At 40.4% G+C, this 19,396-nt stretch overlaps 1 protein-coding gene across 3 annotated transcripts in view; it reads right to left on the bottom strand.

Moving 5' to 3' along the window:
* Positions 1-19,396, bottom strand: part of BMPER (BMP binding endothelial regulator) — a 149,053-nt gene that overhangs the window by 96,492 nt on the left and 33,165 nt on the right. For all 3 annotated transcript variants that reach the window (XM_074540317.1, XM_005485862.4, XM_074540326.1), the window contains exons 4-6: positions 14,279-14,361; positions 12,705-12,795; positions 11,446-11,528 (exon numbers count right to left, since the gene is read on the bottom strand). In XM_074540317.1, coding sequence (XP_074396418.1) covers positions 11,446-11,528; positions 12,705-12,795; positions 14,279-14,361 — 257 coding nt within the window. The remainder of the gene's footprint in view (positions 1-11,445; positions 11,529-12,704; positions 12,796-14,278; positions 14,362-19,396) is intronic.

Genomic DNA, 19,396 nt, shown 5'->3' with positions numbered 1-19,396 from the left:
GAGAATGAGGTGATGGAATTCATCACTGCCTTATTTGAAGACACGTAGATTTTGGAGCCAAATTCAAAACTAAGAGCACAATCATAAGTTATCTTTTTTTTTTTTAAATTCCACCCTGTTTCTTTTCATTGCTTTAATTCCTGCACTGAAATGCTGAAACCCTGAATGCTAAAAAAAACTCCAGAAACTTCATTTCTGTCAACAGACTGCAAAAAAAAAATCTTGATAATATTTCACAGGGCTGACACATCCTCATTCTGGTATTATGGCTGTTGAAGACAAATTGTCAAACTCCTACACATTTTCAACATATTGGTTCTGATTTATTAAGCCAGCAATTTTGAAAGCTATCATAAAAGACTAAATTTCATTCAAATTCCTGTTCAGCACTGGGGAAATGGGGAAGCAGAGTTAATGCATTTCATATTTACACTACCCAGAGATTGTGTGCCTAAATATTTTTGAATTAATAGTATTAAATTATTTATTTTGTAGTTGAACCACAAGCATGCTCGTTGGCATTCCAGATATGAATAGTTCAGACTATTCTGACTAGGCATGTGTGGTATGCTATGTTTTATTTTAGTTTTCCTTCTGTGGGCAATTGTCATCCCTAGGAGAAATCTGATCAAAGTTGATATGAACTTCAAATGAGATTTTAGAATTATTTTTATGATACTGACTTAAACTCCTACTCCCATCATGACTGGTTTACTTTGTTTGCAAGAGCACAAATACCTTATAAAATCCTGTACATCAGAAATTATTAATTATCTTTTTGCCTTTGCTTTCATCTGCCCACTTCTAGGATATAGCTTATGCATGCTACCTCACCTTAATAAATCTAAGTATTTAAAAAAGGTAGAGCTCAAAATGAAGGAGGGATGGAGGATTTTGTGGGGAGCTGGAAATTACAGATTTTAATCTCTGTACTGTCTGGATATCCCTGGGTTTTCCTGGGCAAGCCAGCACCTTCGCTTTCTGTAGCAGCTCTGTGGTGCCAGCCAGTTTGAGCCCTGCCTGCTCCCTTGGAGCACCATGTGCTTCACACATTGTTGTGCAACCACCACATCATGAAGGACAAAATTATTCCCTGGCATGACTTGGCTCCCTTCTGCCAAACCTTGTTACATACTGAGAAGGGAGCATCCTCTCTGTTTGGAGCCCATTGCCCTACAAGAAAAATCAGACTAGCAATCAAAAACTTATTATAATCAGAGTATAGCAGGCTACACACTGAAAAGCAGTATCAGGGAACAAGCATGTCAAATCCAAGTCAACTTTGGGAACTTTGCCATCTTTCCATAAGTTTGAAGAAAGTCTGAGATAAAAGATTTCCCAGAGATTTTCAGCATGAGAGGCACACGGATAAGATATTTAGAAATAGAAACAGGCACTCATTATGAAAACTGCAAAAAGTCCCTTTGGTCATATTAAAAGTACCTTTAGATATATTAATAGTATCCTCATTAGCCTCTTATCTGACTCAGAGAAACACTGCAAGATGCAGTTCTCAACAGAATGACAGCAAATGTGTTACACAGGTTGATGATACTTCTGTGGATGGTGTACAAGCATGTTTCTTCTCCCTCCATCCTCACACTAGCCTGTAACTTACTCCTCATTTTATGTAATCACTTGCCGTTACCTCTGCTGCACTGAATACTCAGGAAGTGAAAATGTGTCCTCCAAATACCACAAATGCTACAGCTTCAAGCAATGGCAATTTGAACATGGAGCAAAACCCCACAGCCCGTACTTCAGGAGGCACAGCTATTACTGCAGACCACAAGGAATGTAACACCACCACAGGGAAAGAAAATGCCTCCCTGGCTTGGTTTCCACCAGGTGTCAACTTTTATGGGCCCTATTCCCACTTAGCTACTTTATAAAATGCTCTCAGAGTTAGAATCAGGCTCACAGTCAAAAGAGACAAAGTCACAGCAGCAGATCCTGTGCAAGTCTTGCTGATACAAGACTTTACATGTGCCTGTCAACTACAAAAAGCAGTGGAGGGCAGAAGATGTAATAAACATGGGGTTTTCCCTCCCTGCATCATCCCAGACATACACATACTTGCTTAAGTGCAGCACTAAAAAACCTAGATGGGGGAGGAATGGTAATTGCAAGAACCTTTGGGAATTTAAAAAACTGACCTCAAAAGACAGGGAGCAGGGCAGTTCAGCTGGCTGCTGAAAGAATAAATAGTACATCAACAACTGAGACTGCTAGGAAGAATTGCTATTCATCTGCATCCAGGAGAAGGAAAGTTATGCTGCCCCTAGGAGAGAGGGCAGAAAACAGAGCACTGAAAAGAAGAAAATCCTTACACTTCTTGCAGTTAATTATTTTCACATGCATTAACTCATTTTCAAATTTTTGTTGAGCCTATTGAATATATGGGTGCAAGGCAGAGGGTAGTAAAAGGAACAAGACTCTCCTCATTGTTATGCTCTCAGAGTTGGGATTTACTCTGTTTTTTCCTGTGAAGAATTCTGTTGGCAAAGGCACATTAGCTTCTGTCCTACTCTCAGAAAATTCCTGATGCTGTGTTCTGGAGAAGGAAAAGAAAAAAGGGAAAAGGAACCATACAAAGCACGCAAGCTACTTAAATCCTTTTGGGCTCCAATGCTTCAAACATGAGATCTGAGTGTTGGAAATCTGGTCTTTCAATTGGATCATCTCTGACACCCAAGTAGGGGCAATAAAGAAATTTCCATGCCAATGATTTTAGCACAAAATAACAAGTAATGCCAGTAACTCCAGTTAAAAAAAAAAAAAAACAGCACATGCACACACACACACACACATCTGCTTTCTGTAGAAAATCTTGATGCTTCGTTACAAAGCTTCTGGCAGAGAGCTGAAAACTTCTTGGGTTTTCAATGAACCTTGGAGTTGTTAAGTTTAATGGTGTTCTAGTCATGTTTGGGACAGAAGTTTAGGTACCGTGGGAGTGGAACTTCCTGGAAGAAAGCTAAGACATCCAGGCAATTTCTATGGCTAGAGTTAGAAAGCATTTTTAAGGTATCACCTTTCATATTCAGGCACCCACACCGGAAGCTGGGTGTTTATGTCCCACTCCTGACCCTTTGCTGCCTGCAAGGATTTCTGCAACTTTGCTTCACACTGATTTACCCACAGCAGAGTGCCAAGGATGTTGATAGTTTAGCACCTAGTCACATTCTATTTCTGACAGGTTAAACCCAAGGGAGTAAATCACTGTCATGTCTCAAAGCACTTTCTTTTTTCCTTTTCTGTTTCCCATGTCTATTTTGACAGCCAATGAATTATTCTGCCTATTCTGCTCTCAGCCTAACAGGATGCATTGTATGAAAAAGTTACAGCCTGTCACAATCCTGAAAATAATTTGCTGGGTATCATTTTACTCCCCTTGACTATCCAATGTGTTTGTCTCCAATCATTAAATAAGGCCAAACCAGTAAGTATTTTTGCTAACATTTAAAAAGTTGATGGAATCCAAGGAGCTTTAGCCATCCTTTCAATATAACCGTTTTGTTTTTAAAAATGTTAATTTATCACATATCCCAGCTGGAGACTAGTTTATCAGTTAAAGCTGGATATTTACTCCCTTATCAACACAAAATGCTTCAAGGACAGAAAACAAAAACAATGCTGTAGGATGCAGTAGAAAGAGCAAGGAGAATTTAGGTGGAGTGATAGTAAGTCAAAATGGAATTTGGCAAGCACAGTAGAGCTCAACAGCAATTCAAACTTATTGATCCCAAGTTTCACTTTACATCTTCTACAAAATATATTAAATAGGAACAATGTCAACAACAGTAACATGATTAACTAAAATAATTCAATACCCAAAGTGATACAAGTTCAGACTTAAGAAAAAGGGGTGGAAAATCACAGAATTTCAGAATATTCTGAGTTGGAAGGGACACACAAGGATCATTGTGTCCAGCTCTTAAGTGAATAGCCCATACAGGAATCAAACCCACAACCTTGGTGTTATTAGCACCATGCTGTCGCCAACTGAGCTAATATTCATTTTCATTCAAAACTAGGTTGCATAAGGTCGTGAGCAACCTGGTCTAGTGGGAGCAGAGGTGGGACTAAATGACCTTTAAGGTCTATTCCAACGCCTTAACATTCTATGATTATATGATAAAACCTAAAGGCCCACATGTAACAATATATTTTCTCCAATATTTTATTTCATTTTTTGCTTTTGAAATCAGAGAGAGGAAAACAAGTAGGTGCTACACAGTTAATTAAGCTCTCATGTAAATTCATTTACCAGGATTGTGTATACTAAACCATCTTGTCTAAGGACACAGAGGGTTGTGTGCAAGTTTAAAATCATTGTTATCCGATAACAAGCCCCAAACCTGTGACATCCAAGTTTATTTAAACTGAAAGGATGACAAACATGAAAGGCAAGCACTCCTACTCTCTTTTCAGCGTTCCCTTCATTGTACCACCAGCCAAAAGGGTCTTGGACTCTCCATAAAATGTTTGGCAAACAAAGGCCCTGTTAATTGACAAGCTATTGCCTTTACTGCTTCCTACCACAATTTGTGGGAATCTTTTAGACCCAAATCAATTCTGCACACAAGCGTTCCCACGAGATGCCACACGCATTCCCATTTGAAGCCACTTAGAAGAACTGCTACAGCCTCTCTCATAAAACCTTTGTCTTCACTGGGCACTTCTGGAACCACGTGCAAGCCTTTCATCCCCTGATGGACAGCAGGTTCTTTTTTTGCTTGTTTGCTTACTTTAACCAGGTTCTTTGTTTTCTGCCATCTTACTGCTTGGTTTTTACTTGAAGATAGATCCTGGCCTTTGCAAGGAGTGAGTTACAGCAGAGATGTTTGCAGTCCTCATTGCACCCCAATGCCCATAAAAAATAGTCTTCTCATCAGAAGCTGCCTGTTAACAGCTCTCCTTTATTGCTAAAGCTCAGTGTAGTTAACTCTTCTTTGTCAGTAAGAATAATCAATCTCAGCCTGTTAATTAGGAAAAGTTTAACAGGGGACAGACACCTGACAGCATAAGCTCTGTTCCTTTTCTGTCAGGAACAACAGCAACCCGCACTCGTGGTATAAGCCCTTATTAACACCATTTAAAAGTGGTCAGCATTATTGTTTTCTTTATATGCTTTTGGAATGCATAATCCACCCTGCTTTGTGTATTTATTTCCTTTAAATTACAAGAAGTTCTGGACACTTTTTTTATGTACTGCAATGCCCCGTTCAGAAGTATTGTTAATCAGCATTCATTTGGGCCACTCAGGTAGCCAAGAAGTTTAAGTCTTTCATGGCTTCTAATGTCAACTTAATTCATTCACTATCACAATACCATCTTTGATCATAAAACTGCAAAGATAGTCTCTGTCCAAACAAGAGCATTATAAAGTTAGAGCACTTTCCTCCAATTCCTCAGCATTTCTACCCTCATTTTCTAACAGGAAAAATTCCCCACAGAAATCTGCTAAATCATGCTTTCATCTTTCTTCAGATTTCTTTTTCCACATTTTTTTTTCCTCTCGGGGACAGAATACAGGTCCTTGGAGTATAAAGCACAACAGGCACTCACGTTTTACTGCTGCTCATGCATGTCATCTCAGAAATAGTAACTGGGTAGTGCTACCTATATGAAACGATGAACAAGGAAGAACAGCTGAGGCAGACCCCTCTGACTGCACAGCCAGAAGAACAGGGACCATGCTGAAGCATGGAAGGCAAATTTGAGCTGAACCCTGAAAGTAGGAGGGACAAGGAAAAAGGCTTCAAGGAAGAAATGGATGTGAGAAAGAGGCCGTGTGTTCTGAGCCCATGATCCTTAAAGAGTATTCTAGACCTTCAGGGAGCTGCTCAATACCTCTGTTCCCTTGGGAATGCATCCAAACAGGGCACAGTCTCTCACTCCATAGAAAGACTCATTTGATCCCCAGCAAAATTAAAGTTATGATGAAGGGCTTCTGCAGCCTGAGCTGGGAACACACTCTGAGTAGGTGAGCTAGGAAGCTCCGCAGGTAGGAGAGACATATGATGAAAGTCAAGTATCCACAGAGGGAGGAAATGAGACTTTGACACAGAAAAATGTTTCTGAAATTATAAGATCCTAAGTGCTTATGAATAAAAATTATTTACACTGAATCATGCCCACTTGTACCGCTATGCCACAGTCTACTTCTATTTCAGAAAAATTGTTAATATTTTTAGTATTTATTTTTAACTTTGCTTCTTGACTCTTATTAAAATAATTTTTAACTTTTCCTCAGAGGTGTGTTTTTTGAGAGAAATCAGAAAAAATATTTAAATGTTGATAAAAAACCCACTGGTTTTAACCTTTTCTTTTTAAATGTCCAAATTTTTTTGAAACACTGGTATTTCCAAAATTTAAGGAATTTAATATTCCAAGTCCTTGGTCTTCCACACCTACCTTCACAACCACACTTCACCTACCTGCAGGACTGTTTTTTCATTCGGCTACTGGGAAAGCCAAACTCTCTAGCCTTGCAAAAAGCCTGCAAACAAAATTATGGGGTACTCCCAGAGAGACACAGTGATCAACTCTCCACATCCCATTTCTGAGCACTCCCTTTTGCATCTCCATTTGCATCCACCCATAAACCAACCCCTTTACCTATGCCACTAACTTTGAAGATGTGAACACTGCTCCTACCAAACGACCAACTCTTTGCTTTTCCACCCCTCACTACAACTCCTTGTCTCTGTTTCTTAGCCCCAGAGTAAGGGCAGACAGTGTCTGCTGCAGTTTGGAGCTGAATCAAAGCAGCTGAAGTACATGGAAATTTGGGGAGATCAGCATTTGGCACAGCACTAAGGATGGAAATTTGAATTTGAATTATCCTCAGCCTTCACTGAGGATACATTTAATTCCGCGTTCCCCTGAGCTTCCCAGTAGGCTGGCGTACCTCCCCCACTGTCTTTTGTGGTGGGAATGTTTTCCAGCAGCTCCCAATACCAGCTAAAGCCAAGCCTTTAAAGCAGTATCAGGGTGCTTAATCACCCAGCTGACTGCAGGGGCAGGATCGGTCTTGGCTATCTTCAGCCCTCTCTGAGGCCAGGAGCTGGGTAGGCTCCCCCTCCAGTTAGTGGAGGAAGATAAGCATCTGCAGAGAGTAATCTATCCCACCTCTCTCTCTCTCCCTGAATTAACTGAAGAGGAGCCCAGATAAGTAGTTCAGATCAGACATATTACTTCTGAATAGCTGCAGCTAGACAAGATTAATTCCACCCTCAGCATCAAAAACAGTTACATATGTAGTTTCTCATTACTTATCACAGCTGAAACGTCTGTTACTCATTGATTTAGAAACAGATTTTGCTGCTGTGATTTCCTTTTCTTTGTGCAGAATGTTTATTATTCAGTATTTGTATCCTAGCATGCAGGAATATAAGTGACAAAACGTTTCCTGCGCACACACACCCACAGCGCACCTGCAGATCAGTAGCTGGGCACATCTTGAACCCCTCTGAGCAGCAGTCTAAAAGCCCAAAATGATGCAAAGGAGATTGAATAGAGGCTTGTTTTTGACTCAGCTCTCAAAGAGCCTCCAATCCCTGTGCTGTGCTTCCAGCTATTTGGGTTTTATTCCTTCCAAATAATTTTGGAAGAGCAGCTAAGAGGACAGCACTGCTTTTGCAAAACGATGCTTTTTGGGGACCAGACTCACATAACCACTCTGCTGATGGTCGTCCCTGAGACACGTCTCTCTGCAGGACAGACAGACAGCACAACTTTTCCCACTCCAAGGCCATCACCCAGCCTCCATTTCCCAAGCAGGTCCGCTCCCCTTGTCCCGGCAGGGTGCAGAGCACGGCCGGCGCGGGCTGCGCTCCCGGTGCCTCGCACGGCCGCATGCCTCGCATGCCGCAACACGCAGCGCCCACGGTCTGGGCAACAGCGCTCAAAGGAGTCAAAAGGGGCTACTTATGAGTTTGGATACTACCACCTAAAGATAAGCTTCTCCATGGTTACCACTCTCACGCAAGGTCACTTTCCTGCCAAAACTCCTCTCCTCCCTCCCTGGCCCTGTCTCCTTCCCCCTCCACTATTTTTTTTTTCCCCAAACGTGCTACATCAAAGGAGAAAATGAAAACATTTACGATAATCATAGTCTGACTATTTTAATGCAGGCTGTAGGAAAGGAAACATGTAAGCCAAGTGCTCTTACTGTGCAAGCAGAAACACACTCTCAACCTCATAAAAGTAGTATCTGAGAAATAACACTTGATTAAAGAAGCCAGTCCTTCATTTAAGTAGGTGCTTATGGTAGGGAAAACAGCCAGGGTCTCTCTAGAACAGGCCACTGGCCTATCACGAAAAGCAGGAACAGGCCAGACAGATGAATTATAGTGAGACAGCTGGGTTTCAGCCGGGGTGCGAGGAGATCCCTATTATCCCGTCCACCTTTCCTACACAAATGCCTCTCCCCAGGGAAACTGAGTCATTAAAAGCCAGCTCGTTCACTCCTGACAGGCAATATGCATTGAGTGAGAGGTGATACATTCTCATTTTCAGCAAGAAATCTTAGTGGCCCCAAGGAGCAGCTCACTTAGGAGAGCGGTAATGGAATACAGGGCCTTTCATCTCCGCCTCGCCGCCGCAAGCACCGCCTGGCTCAGTAACAGCCCAAAAGTTATTCGTTAATGGCTGGTTTTGCTGACCTCCATGAAATGAGCTTGGTGGGTTAGGTCTGGTTTTCAGTAGACAATAGCAAGGACCACAAGTGGTGTTAAACAGGAACCATGATAATGAGTTGAGCACCCAGCAGGTAAGGACTGAGTGAATTTCCCAGGTGCAACCATGCCGTTGCTCTCTCTGCCCTCCAGGGCCATGGAACACATAGGAAGCCCTGCAAATGGCCAGCCTGCTTCACCCAGATGGGGACTCCCAGCTCCCAAGATCCCAGTTATGTTCTTATTTACACAAACAATGTGTTAAAAACAAATAAACAAACAACAGCCATTTCTCATTCTTTGGGAGCTCAGTGGTATCTAGGCAGCACCATTTGGAGCTGATAATACCACAAACCTGACCTACCAAAGTGCTGTCCAAAAATGTGTTCCCACAGTCCTGATCTGAAGATGTGTACTTACTTCTGAGTACATCATTTTGCAACAGTAAAAATACTCTATCTAAGTAATTCCTCATTTTAATACATTTGGTGAGGTCAACCTTAGCAGGTAAACCTACATCTCTGCAGAAGAACAAACCACAGCCATCCCTCTTTACTTTCTTCCTGTTCAGTGACATCTGCAGTCCCAAGTTTGAGCTACCCCTGGGACAGTGATGGCCTGTGAACTCCAGAATCCTCTATCATTTGAAGAGCTTGCTCCCAAGAAAATGGAGAATTCACCCTAAAGTGAGATAGCTGGATACCATGTATAAGGTATAATATCTGCAAAATACCTTAGAAAAAGTTTATGCTACTTCCTATGCCAATTTTCCACAAAAGACTGAAATCCCAGAAAAAAAAATATCTAACTTGGGTTGAAGAGCTTCCATCCATCTGTTAAAGCCTGCACAAATTACAGCACATCACACACAAGCCTGTTTCCATCACTTTGCATGAATAGATAGGTATCTTCAAATACGACATCCATCCACCAACTGCTTAGATAAGAGATTCACTGAGGACCCTTCACAAAAGGGAATGCATGCAAAGCAGGCAGCAAACTGTGATCACAGCCCTGAAGGTGCCCCCTTTATTTACTTCAAATTTAAATCACATAGGAATTAGCAGAGTTTTCAGTTCTGGGGGAGACTGGCAAGAGGGTAAAAAAGGCTCTGCAGAAAGACCGAAGGAAGGTCTGGCATGGCTTACACATAGATGGCACCTCTTTAGCTGTCAGAAAGATTCAGACTGAGAGCTGGACATTTTAAACAGATGCCATTAGCATCCAAAACAATCATGATGTCTTTCTTGAAAGGGATATTTAAATGGTTTTAAACTTCTTATTCTCCATAGTTGATGCATTCCCTTCTCTAACACAGCTGAGACTGGTAACTCTCAAGGTCAGATCTTCAGGTGTGACCCTTTATTCTTTTATTTCTTTACACTGCTCTCCAGTGTAAAGGTTCCTCCCTCCAATGCTCCTCCCTGCACAGAAGCTTTTGATAGTCAGAGAACAAAGGAAAGTTGATCAAGGAGATGCTGGTACACGAAAAACTGGGCAATAGGCAATGTCTGTACAGTTCTTATGAAAGAGCAAAGCAGAACCCAAAAAGACTCAAGCACGTCTCCATTGACTTCTCAACTATTCAGACCTGCCTTACCCTGAGGAACATAACTAAGGAAAGCAAGAGTAAAGCTGCTGCTTTACAGCTGAAGCTGAAGTGAGAAAGGGACCCACCAAGTCCAGAGGGAGTTCTCAGCCTGGGACTGAAGGCATTCAGCAGAGCAGGAGCCCAGGGCATACACCACTGTGACATGTGTGATGGCATGTTTTCATTATTACAGGATTAAAACTTTTTTTAAAAATTACTTTAGCACCCTGATCTCCGCAGGAACAGTGTAAATTAATTTTGCAGATTACCAGGGTTTTTTTCCCCACAGAACAGTTCAAGTACTCTGCAGCAGCTTCATTAAATCAGTGTATATATGTAAGGTTACATTAACTTTTGAAGTCTATCATTCTCTCCTTCTTTTTTGATTTTATTTTAATGATGCAGGAGAACTTTACCTGGTATTGACTAATTTCTTGGCATCCTACTGAAATGTAAAGCCTTACATATTCTGCTGATAACAGGCCCACAAATTGCAACAAAAGCAGCGATTTGAACTTTGTGTTTTACTCATCTCACAGATTACAGAAAGGAAGCCAAAGCTATCTGCCCCAACTCAAACAGCATTATATTTTAACTTAATGGAAGTGCAAAAGAAGCCTGCACTCATTACTCAAAGGACACAATTATTACTTCCTCTCTATATTGTTGCTAGTCAAGAATAAAATCCAGGATATGACCTTTTCATCAAGTATCAAGCCAAAAATCCACCTGGGACAGCCACAGGAGGCAACCCTCATTCTTTCACTCAGTAATTCAGAGCAAAGGCCCTTGTTGCATATAGTTGAAAGGAATCCTTGGCAAGGTTTGGCTTAAGGAAGCATCTAATAAATGCTGATCAATTGATGAAGGCCAAAAAGATTTCTGTCTCCTCCTGCATGATCCTATCACAAAAAAGGCACCACTAACTCAACAGATCAGCCCTCTTCCAAATAACCTGCTTCCACCTGCATATGGTGGAAAAGATTATAAACTCAAATTGTGAGTGATACAATGTATTAATGCCATAAATTCTTCAACAGAGACCTGAATTCCAAGAGAAGAAAGCATAATAGTGTTGGATTCCTTATATTTTTTGTTTTGTTATGGCAATAATAATGTGCCTTTTGAAGTTCATACAGGGAGATACAATGCCAAAAGGCAAATACTTACAATACAAGAGCACTTGGTACATTTATTTCCTTCAGGCCTAAATTCTTCTCCTTCATTGTAAAGTCTCCCTTCAAATACACAACCTGGAAAACAGCATTTGAATAAGTTTGGCTCAAGGTAGAATGCTGAGTTTTCCCCCTAACACTCCCCACTGTACAACAACATGAAAAGTAAATCATACCGTTGTCTCCCATGCAGAACCATGGCATCGTTTCAGTTGGAAAAGACTCCCAAAACATCAAGTCCAACCTTTGACTCCATCTAGTCAAGTAGACCATGGCACTAAGTGCCACATCCAGACATTTCTTGAGCACCTTCAAGGATAGTGACTCCAACACCCTGGACAGCCCATTACAAGGTTAAAAACCTTTTCCATGCTGAAATTCCTCCTGGTGTCATCAGGGGAGACTGAACCTCCCCTGGCATATCTTGAGACTGTGTCCCCTTGTCCTGTGACTGGTGGCCTGGGAGAAGAAACCAATCCCCACCATGCTACAACCTCCTTTCAGGTAGTTGGAGAGAGAGGATCACTTCAGAAGAAAACAAATCCCAAACAAATTTTTGAGAAACCCTAAATGTCTTTTGTGGGGAGGAGGTGGGGGGAGAGGGGGAAAGCAAATATCCTTCTGCAGCACGTAAATATGCAAAAATGAAGTCGAAGCAAGTCTCCCATTAGAAGTGCCTTTAAAGCAGTTTTTTAGGCTTTTTTGTTTGCTTTTTTAATAATCCATTCTTACTCCCTGAGTTTATAATAGATATTAGCAGATATTATAACTAATCAAAATATAATAAATCCATTATATCCCAACTGGAGCAATGCTTACCTTCAAAATCACTGATACAATCAAATTAACCTAAAAAAATGGCAATTTGCCACTGCGCTTCACAAAGGCAAACCCATTCTCACTCCCCTTCATAAGTTAATCTCCTTTTTTATGATTACTCTTACCCTTCCCTTCCTCACAAAATCATGGTCATTGGTCATGCAAACCCACCTTACAGACCCTCTAAAAAATGACACAAACACACCTGTGAATATTAGCACAGGATTTTGCCCCTGTATCCCCTGGTCTGCATGTCCTCTGCTAAAGCATATTAAATAAATCTTGTGTTATAGTGATCATTGTGAGTCACCAGCCCACATTTTATTAAACTGTTGAGTATAACAGATTAGTTAGAGGCAGCCTCCCAGATGATGATGAATATCATTAGAAATACAGTTGCACATGTAGAATAGCATCTTAACCACGAAATCTCACCTGGACACACAGGACAACACATTCCCCTGAGTTTGGAAGGGTTTTTGCAGTGAACAACACACTGTACTTCTGATTCTACTATCACTCCTTCCTGAAAAAAGAAGCAGATTAGGCACATTTATTGTTAGCATTGTGGTTGCTTTAACAAGCAAAAATTCACAATTACATTCAGTAGAATTAAAGCCCAGCACATGCTGCAAAGCCCTGGCCTTCAAAACTTCTTTTCTTTCTGTACCTGCTGCCTGGTATCAGGACTCAGGTTAATCCACACTCAAAAGGCCCACTTCAGTCTCCCTGACTCCAGACATGGGATTTGCCTTAAAATGCATCAGGTAAAAAAAACAAGCATCCTCTTAGGGAAAGGAATCCTGCTTTATCAGGAATCCTTAACCTCAGTAATCTGCCATGCAGCTCTGGTGAAAACAGGCCAGACACAAGGCATTCTCCTCCCTCTCCTATTGGAGGAAAATAGACTTAGTAAGCAGATAAAAGCATCTTGTTCTGTAGAGGGGAGATGCTTATCTTTGATATTTTGCCTGATAAGTATTAGTAAATTAACATTTCCTGTACTTATTTGAGAAGTCAAGAGTCCTGAACAAACCTGGGTGTGAGGATCTATGCATTAAAGCTGCTACCTTTTTTTTTTTATTTACAGCTGTTTGAGGCAAGGCCAACTTGTTTTTTAAATGTGTGGATCTAGGGTAAACTGAATAACCCAGTTTTGCATTTAGACACTGAAACAGACAATAAAGAACTGACCACATGCAACATATCTAAATTCAAGTAGTGAGTTTCCTTTCATTAGGTGCAAGATACAGAATACTGATCTAGCTTCAGTCATCTCAGTGCACTTATTTTCAAAAATTAATTGGTTTCTCAGAGCAGAAGTTTTAGAGAAAAATATTAAAAAGCCCTTGAAACTCTCATTTCCTCTTAGTAGAGGCTCTTCATACTCACAAATCTCTGCCATTCTTAGTAGCTGCCTGAATGTTACTGTTAAAACCAGATCAAATTGTCAGCAAAAATGGCAGACCTATTTACAGACATAAGCTAAAATCGCCTACATAATTACTTGGTTTGAGCCTGACAAGCAACAATCTTGAAAATGTTATGGTTGCAGATAGCCAAGCTACCAAAAATACCACTGTGTTAACAGTTCAGGAGCCCAGGAAAAAAGATTTGGTTGTGGGTTTTTCTTAAAGAAAGTTAAAACTCATGGACACATACACACAGAAGTGTCCAATTATTAAAATAATTTGTATCTCACAAAAGGCTTAGAATGCTGAAGAAAAGATGACTTACTTCAAAGTCGACAGCAGGAAATGGCATGGCTGTGTACCTCTCCTTCAACAAAGTTTGGATATTGAGGTACTTAAGTCATTTAAAACCCATACTTCTGAATATTTGGTTATAGCTGGCTGCATCTAAGTGGATTTAAATTACTTTAAATGCAAAGTCCATATTGTGCTTTGGGCATAAAATATTTCAGATTATTTGGGTTGGACAAATGAAGGCTCAGGATTTCCTGGGAAAAGCTTATAACTCAATTAGCACAATTTTTATGACATCCTTACCTGGCACTGGTATGTTACACAGGGGTTGCTGGGGAGGTGCCATTTCATGGAGCTGTTGTACGTATTTCCTTCAAAACTGCAATCTAGAGGATGAGAGAGAAACCCATCAGTTCAGCTGAACAAAATCTTGTGGGAGGCTGCTGCTGAGGATCACATGGTGGCATCCTAAATGCAAACCACCCTCTCCCCTGGGCTAACGGAGGAGGTAGAGCTGAGAGCTGGGATGAAAGAGAAGGATCATGTCCTGGGAGGATCATCCTGCTGCTGATGCCCAACTGGCCAAACCCCTTACTAACCCTGACTGGTCAAGAGAAACCAAGATCAATGACAATTCACTTAAAAATGGATGTCAGTGCTTACTCTGCAGTCCATTCAGGAGCTACACAGTTACTCAAGCACTGGAATGGGGAGAGGGAGGAAAGAGGGTAAAAGAAGAGCTGGAAGCATTCATCATGTAGCTGGGTCATGCTATCTTCATCCATTAACCAAAGCCCTCGGGAGAGCCCTTCAGCAAGCACAGCTCAGCAGGGATGAGCTGACACTGGCAGAGCTGCCTCTCCTTAATGCCTTTTCATATTCATGACAGGCGGGATCACCATCCACATGAACTAAAAGCCATCAAGTTCTCATGTGTGTGTGGAGAATCTCATGCGGAGACATTCTGGACTCTCATGGAGTTTGGCTTTATTCATCTTTTTGTGCTATATGACAACTTTGTTAACAGAAAACAGGTTTGTTTGCCCATGCACTGGATCAACCCACATTTGTTTTGTGCAAAATGAATTTTCATGGAGCCATTTGGAAAAAAGCAAACACCAAAACAAACATTAATTTTCACTTTTTTGATTATATGTTTCTACTAGTTTCTCTTCCTTTTTGATTTTCTCTTTGCCGTTTTCTGGTATTTTGCAAAAAAGAAACCCAAAAAAGAACACAAAGAAAATAATAAAATAACTCACCAGAGAAGCAAGACCAGAAAATACTTATTAAGTAGAAATATAATATTTGTTTAAAAAGAGTTAGTTTATTAATGCAAAATAGTTTCAACTAAAAAGTAATTCTTTGGAGACCTAGAGTGGTTCTGAGAAAAATTTTGCAAATAACACATACCCCATTTTCTGTGGGAAAAATGCCCATTTTCCATTTATTGCTTTTGGGGTTTTTTTCCTAGTATATTTTATTCAAAATTAGCTGGTTCAAAGAGCCCGTGAAACCAACAGGAGTCTTGCCAAAGACTTTGAAACACAGACATGTACATGGAGCTGCAGAACCACAGAACTACAATCAGTCAAACAATGCCCAGGGCACCATTCTGTTTCCACACCCTACCTCAGCAACTACTCTAAGTCTTTCTCTGCTGTGTAGGGTGCACTGTCCTGCTTTGGAATAAGTTTCACGTCCTTCTGAAAATAAAGGCAATTTATCAGCCCTACAGCAGTAAATCTTTGAGCCTACTGTAAAAAAAAAAGATCAAGAATCACAGCTCTGAGGTACTCAGGACCTTAAGATCTCCTTAAAATAATTTTGAATTCAACATAAAATTTAAAGGAATCATGATATATAAAGATCATTTGCAAATGTGTTAACTGCCTCCATTTCAGTTAATAAAAAAAAGAAGACTTGTACTTCATTATTTGCAATAATCAAATTCTTTTTCCAGGATGAATACAGAGCAACAGAGGAGAAAATTGTAGATGCTGTGGCCATTTCACTTACCTAAGCTGAAAGAGGTATATTTTGGAAAGAGATGATCAATAGTCTCAAGGTTGGCTCTGATAATTTCATCTTCGACAAACATTGAAAGGCACAAAGTATACATCTGATTCTTATAATCTTAAATAGAAAAGCCCCTATTAAATTATTTTGAATAATAAAGAAATATTCAGATTCTCAGTGCAGTAAATACAGTTCTCTGAGCTCTCATACATGCAGGACAACACATCAAGAGGAGATTGTGCAGCCCTATACTCCTCTTGTGCATTTTGAAGTTCCATTCTGAAAACCACTGAATTAATCTTGCAGCACAGTCTCACTTACTGCTCACTGAAAGCCCTGATGACTGCAGAGCCTATTCAATGTGCTTAACATCCCCAAGCTGCTGAAGCTCAGGTCAAGCCGGTGCCAGTCTGAGAAACAGTTTACAAGTGTGCAGAACACTCAACATGGAATGAGATGTGTTGTTAAATATCTGTGTGTATATTTTACCAGAATCATGAATCAAGGGCTAGGTTGGAAAATAGCAACTGCAAAAATACCTTACATATTTGCTCAGCAATTATGTTCTTTAATGTAAAATGTTTCTTCTAAAAGAAAGGTAACGACCCTGGGCTAATCTGCATGTACAGATGTGCATATTAAAGTGAAATTTTCAGCTGAAGGATTAGTCTGGTTGACAGAGCATGAAGGTGGTGCCCTCATGTAGTCAGCACTGCTCTTGCTTGAAGGGCATATCCAAGCTGTGCTGCAAAACCCTCTGCCCTGCAGCATTGTCCCTGTGGAAAGCAGCAAGGGCGCGGCACACCAGGAGCAACCATGGTAAGGAGAGTCTGCAGGCCCCAAAGGGGAGTTTAAAAACGGGAACCAGAATGGAAAAGATTGCAGAAGCACTGGAGGGACTAAGACTGCTCTCTTTGGTGTGGGCCAGCAGGTTGAATGAGGGAGACAGAGCAGCTCCCATCTAGCACCAGTGTGAGGCATGGTGGGAGCTGGATTTCAGCAGATGCTCAGCACAAGGAGCAGCATGAAGAAAGGGAAGAGTAAGCCAGTGTAAAAAGCATCCTTGGGAAGAGATGGGGGAACGTTGAAAGTCAAGCAAAACTGAAAAGGGTAAGAAAGGAGTGTTTGACAATCTCTGGGTGACACTTTAATCTGTCTCTGGCCACAGGTGTGCCCTGACACTCTGCCCTTTGGACACCCCAGAGCTACACCCACTACTCACTCTTCAAAAGGAAAAAGAAACAAAGCCCACATACCAGCTAGTTTTTCTGAACCTCACTTTCAATGTACAAATCCCTCAGCTGACACCTGCAAACATACAGCTGGACTTTCCTAGTCCCTTTACCCATAGCATGGATATTTCTGGGCCTCACCTAAATTCATCTGAGTGAAACCTGCTGCATTCTATGTGCCAGCTCAGTCAAGCCATTCTGGCTCATCCATGGTTAAAGGTCCACCAGATTTGGCCTAGAAACCAGAAGTCACTGAATATTTTGTTTTCAGAAGTCCCTGATGTTAGTTTCCATAACAGAGTATGAGGGAAGATCCTTGATGTTCTTAAAAATCTTTTAAAGCTTTTTTTTTTCCCCAAAAGCCCTTTGGAAATATCAGTACATTACCTTACTTTCTCCATCCACCATTCAAAGGAAGAGCAAGAGAATCTAATAAATCAAGATCAGAGCTTAGGACTATCACTTAAATGCTATCTACTTACTTCTGCCTGAATACCTACTTAAAAGAAAATTTTAAAAGGGTTACAGCGGAAGTTTTCAAAAAGGGAACCCAAAAAGCCTGAGAACACTCTAAGGAGTATGCAAAACATTTGACATTAATAAGTAAATTTGATCTTGACTCATATACTCCATAAGGAAAACCTTTAGGATTCCAAATATGGAAGGAAGTTAAATATTAGTGGTCTACATCAATTTTTAAAATGCTGAAGTGATTCATATCAGTCAAGGAGTGTGTCCTAATTTTTCAGTCTTTCCTGCTCCTTTCTTTAAAAATAGCTGGTGTTTTATTAATGTAAAATATTAACTTTCAGTTAGTTGTAGGTTTTGTTGCCATTGCCTCCTTCAACCCAAATAGTTCAGATAAGTCCTGGATAAACATGCAAGCCCAAAGTTGCTTATCTGAATCTAACCAAACCACTAAATACTTTGAAGTTGGTCAATTGTTGCATATGCAGTGGAAACTAATGCTAATTACCTTCTAGTCACCTCTTAAAGGCAAAATGATCCTCCAGATTTAGTTCCTCTGACATGAAAAAAGGATGATGCTAAAATAGTAAAATAACTTCTAATATTATTATTTAGCTACTTTGTTTTAATACTGTGCATGCCATACTTGGGCAACTTTGTTTCAAATATAACAAACCAATCCTTGGCCAATTTAATTTGAAAGGCCAATTTCATTCTTAAACAAGCATCCTCACGGAGAATTGGACTACAATAACAAAAGAGGAGAATTATAGCAGATTTTTCTGTTGGCATGTGGACAAGCTGATGATCAGGAAGACATTTGTCTTTCCAAATTGTACAACTCTGATAAATGACCCTTTTTTCTTCTTCCTCAGATACCCACCCATATAACAGTACCATGAAGATAGGGAAATTGACTGTAAGAGACAGTTTAGTAGTGCTAAAGTTCTGCCAGTGTCCTCAGGAGTTCATTAAAAAACAACCCTTTATTACTCAATTTGACATAGCCTAATTAGATTACAGAAGAAACTTGTGCTTATTTTAGTCTAATGAGAATTTTATAGACAAGTCATTTCCTTATTCTCCCAAGAGAAAGTGATAGATTGGTGCACAATAGACTGGCTCCTCATCCCTCATTTCTTCAGCATCTTTCTTCTCCTATTAAGTCTCTTTTTTGCTTTCCCCCCACTTTCTGTTTAAAATTGCAACCTCTCTTTTGGCATGGAAAATAAACATTAGGGAAAAGAAAAGAGTCAGAAGACATGTTTTATTTAGTGTTTGATAAATTAATCCTCAGGGAGGTATCCAGGCATGCTAACACTAAATACCAGTTCTAGCCAAAAAAAAGAGCCAACCCCAAAACCCTAAACAAAAAAACCACACCAATAACTTGCACATTCTGCAGTATTTCTCTGGCAGGAAATCAGTTAGCCAAACTAAAAGAACTGTGAATCACACATATACCTGTTATGAAATATATTTTCACATGTAGCAGTGATGGTAGAGTCATTGACAGCTACCAGAAAATTAAACTTCCTGTTGCGTAACCCTGGTCTTCATTTGTCAACACAGAAGCATGAAAATGTATACAAAACCTCCCATGCTTATCAAGCCTAGCTCTAAACAGTGAAAATCCAACTCTTTCCTCTCTAACCAAGTCTAAGAAAACCTATTTGCAGCTGAACCATGGCAATTACAGTAC

The sequence above is a fragment of the Zonotrichia albicollis genome, chromosome 1 (assembly GCF_047830755.1).
Source record: "Zonotrichia albicollis isolate bZonAlb1 chromosome 1, bZonAlb1.hap1, whole genome shotgun sequence".
NCBI classification, from domain to species: Eukaryota; Metazoa; Chordata; class Aves; order Passeriformes; family Passerellidae; genus Zonotrichia; species Zonotrichia albicollis.
Note: the sequence above shows the minus strand (reverse complement) of the source record. Positions and strands in the feature narration are given on the sequence as shown.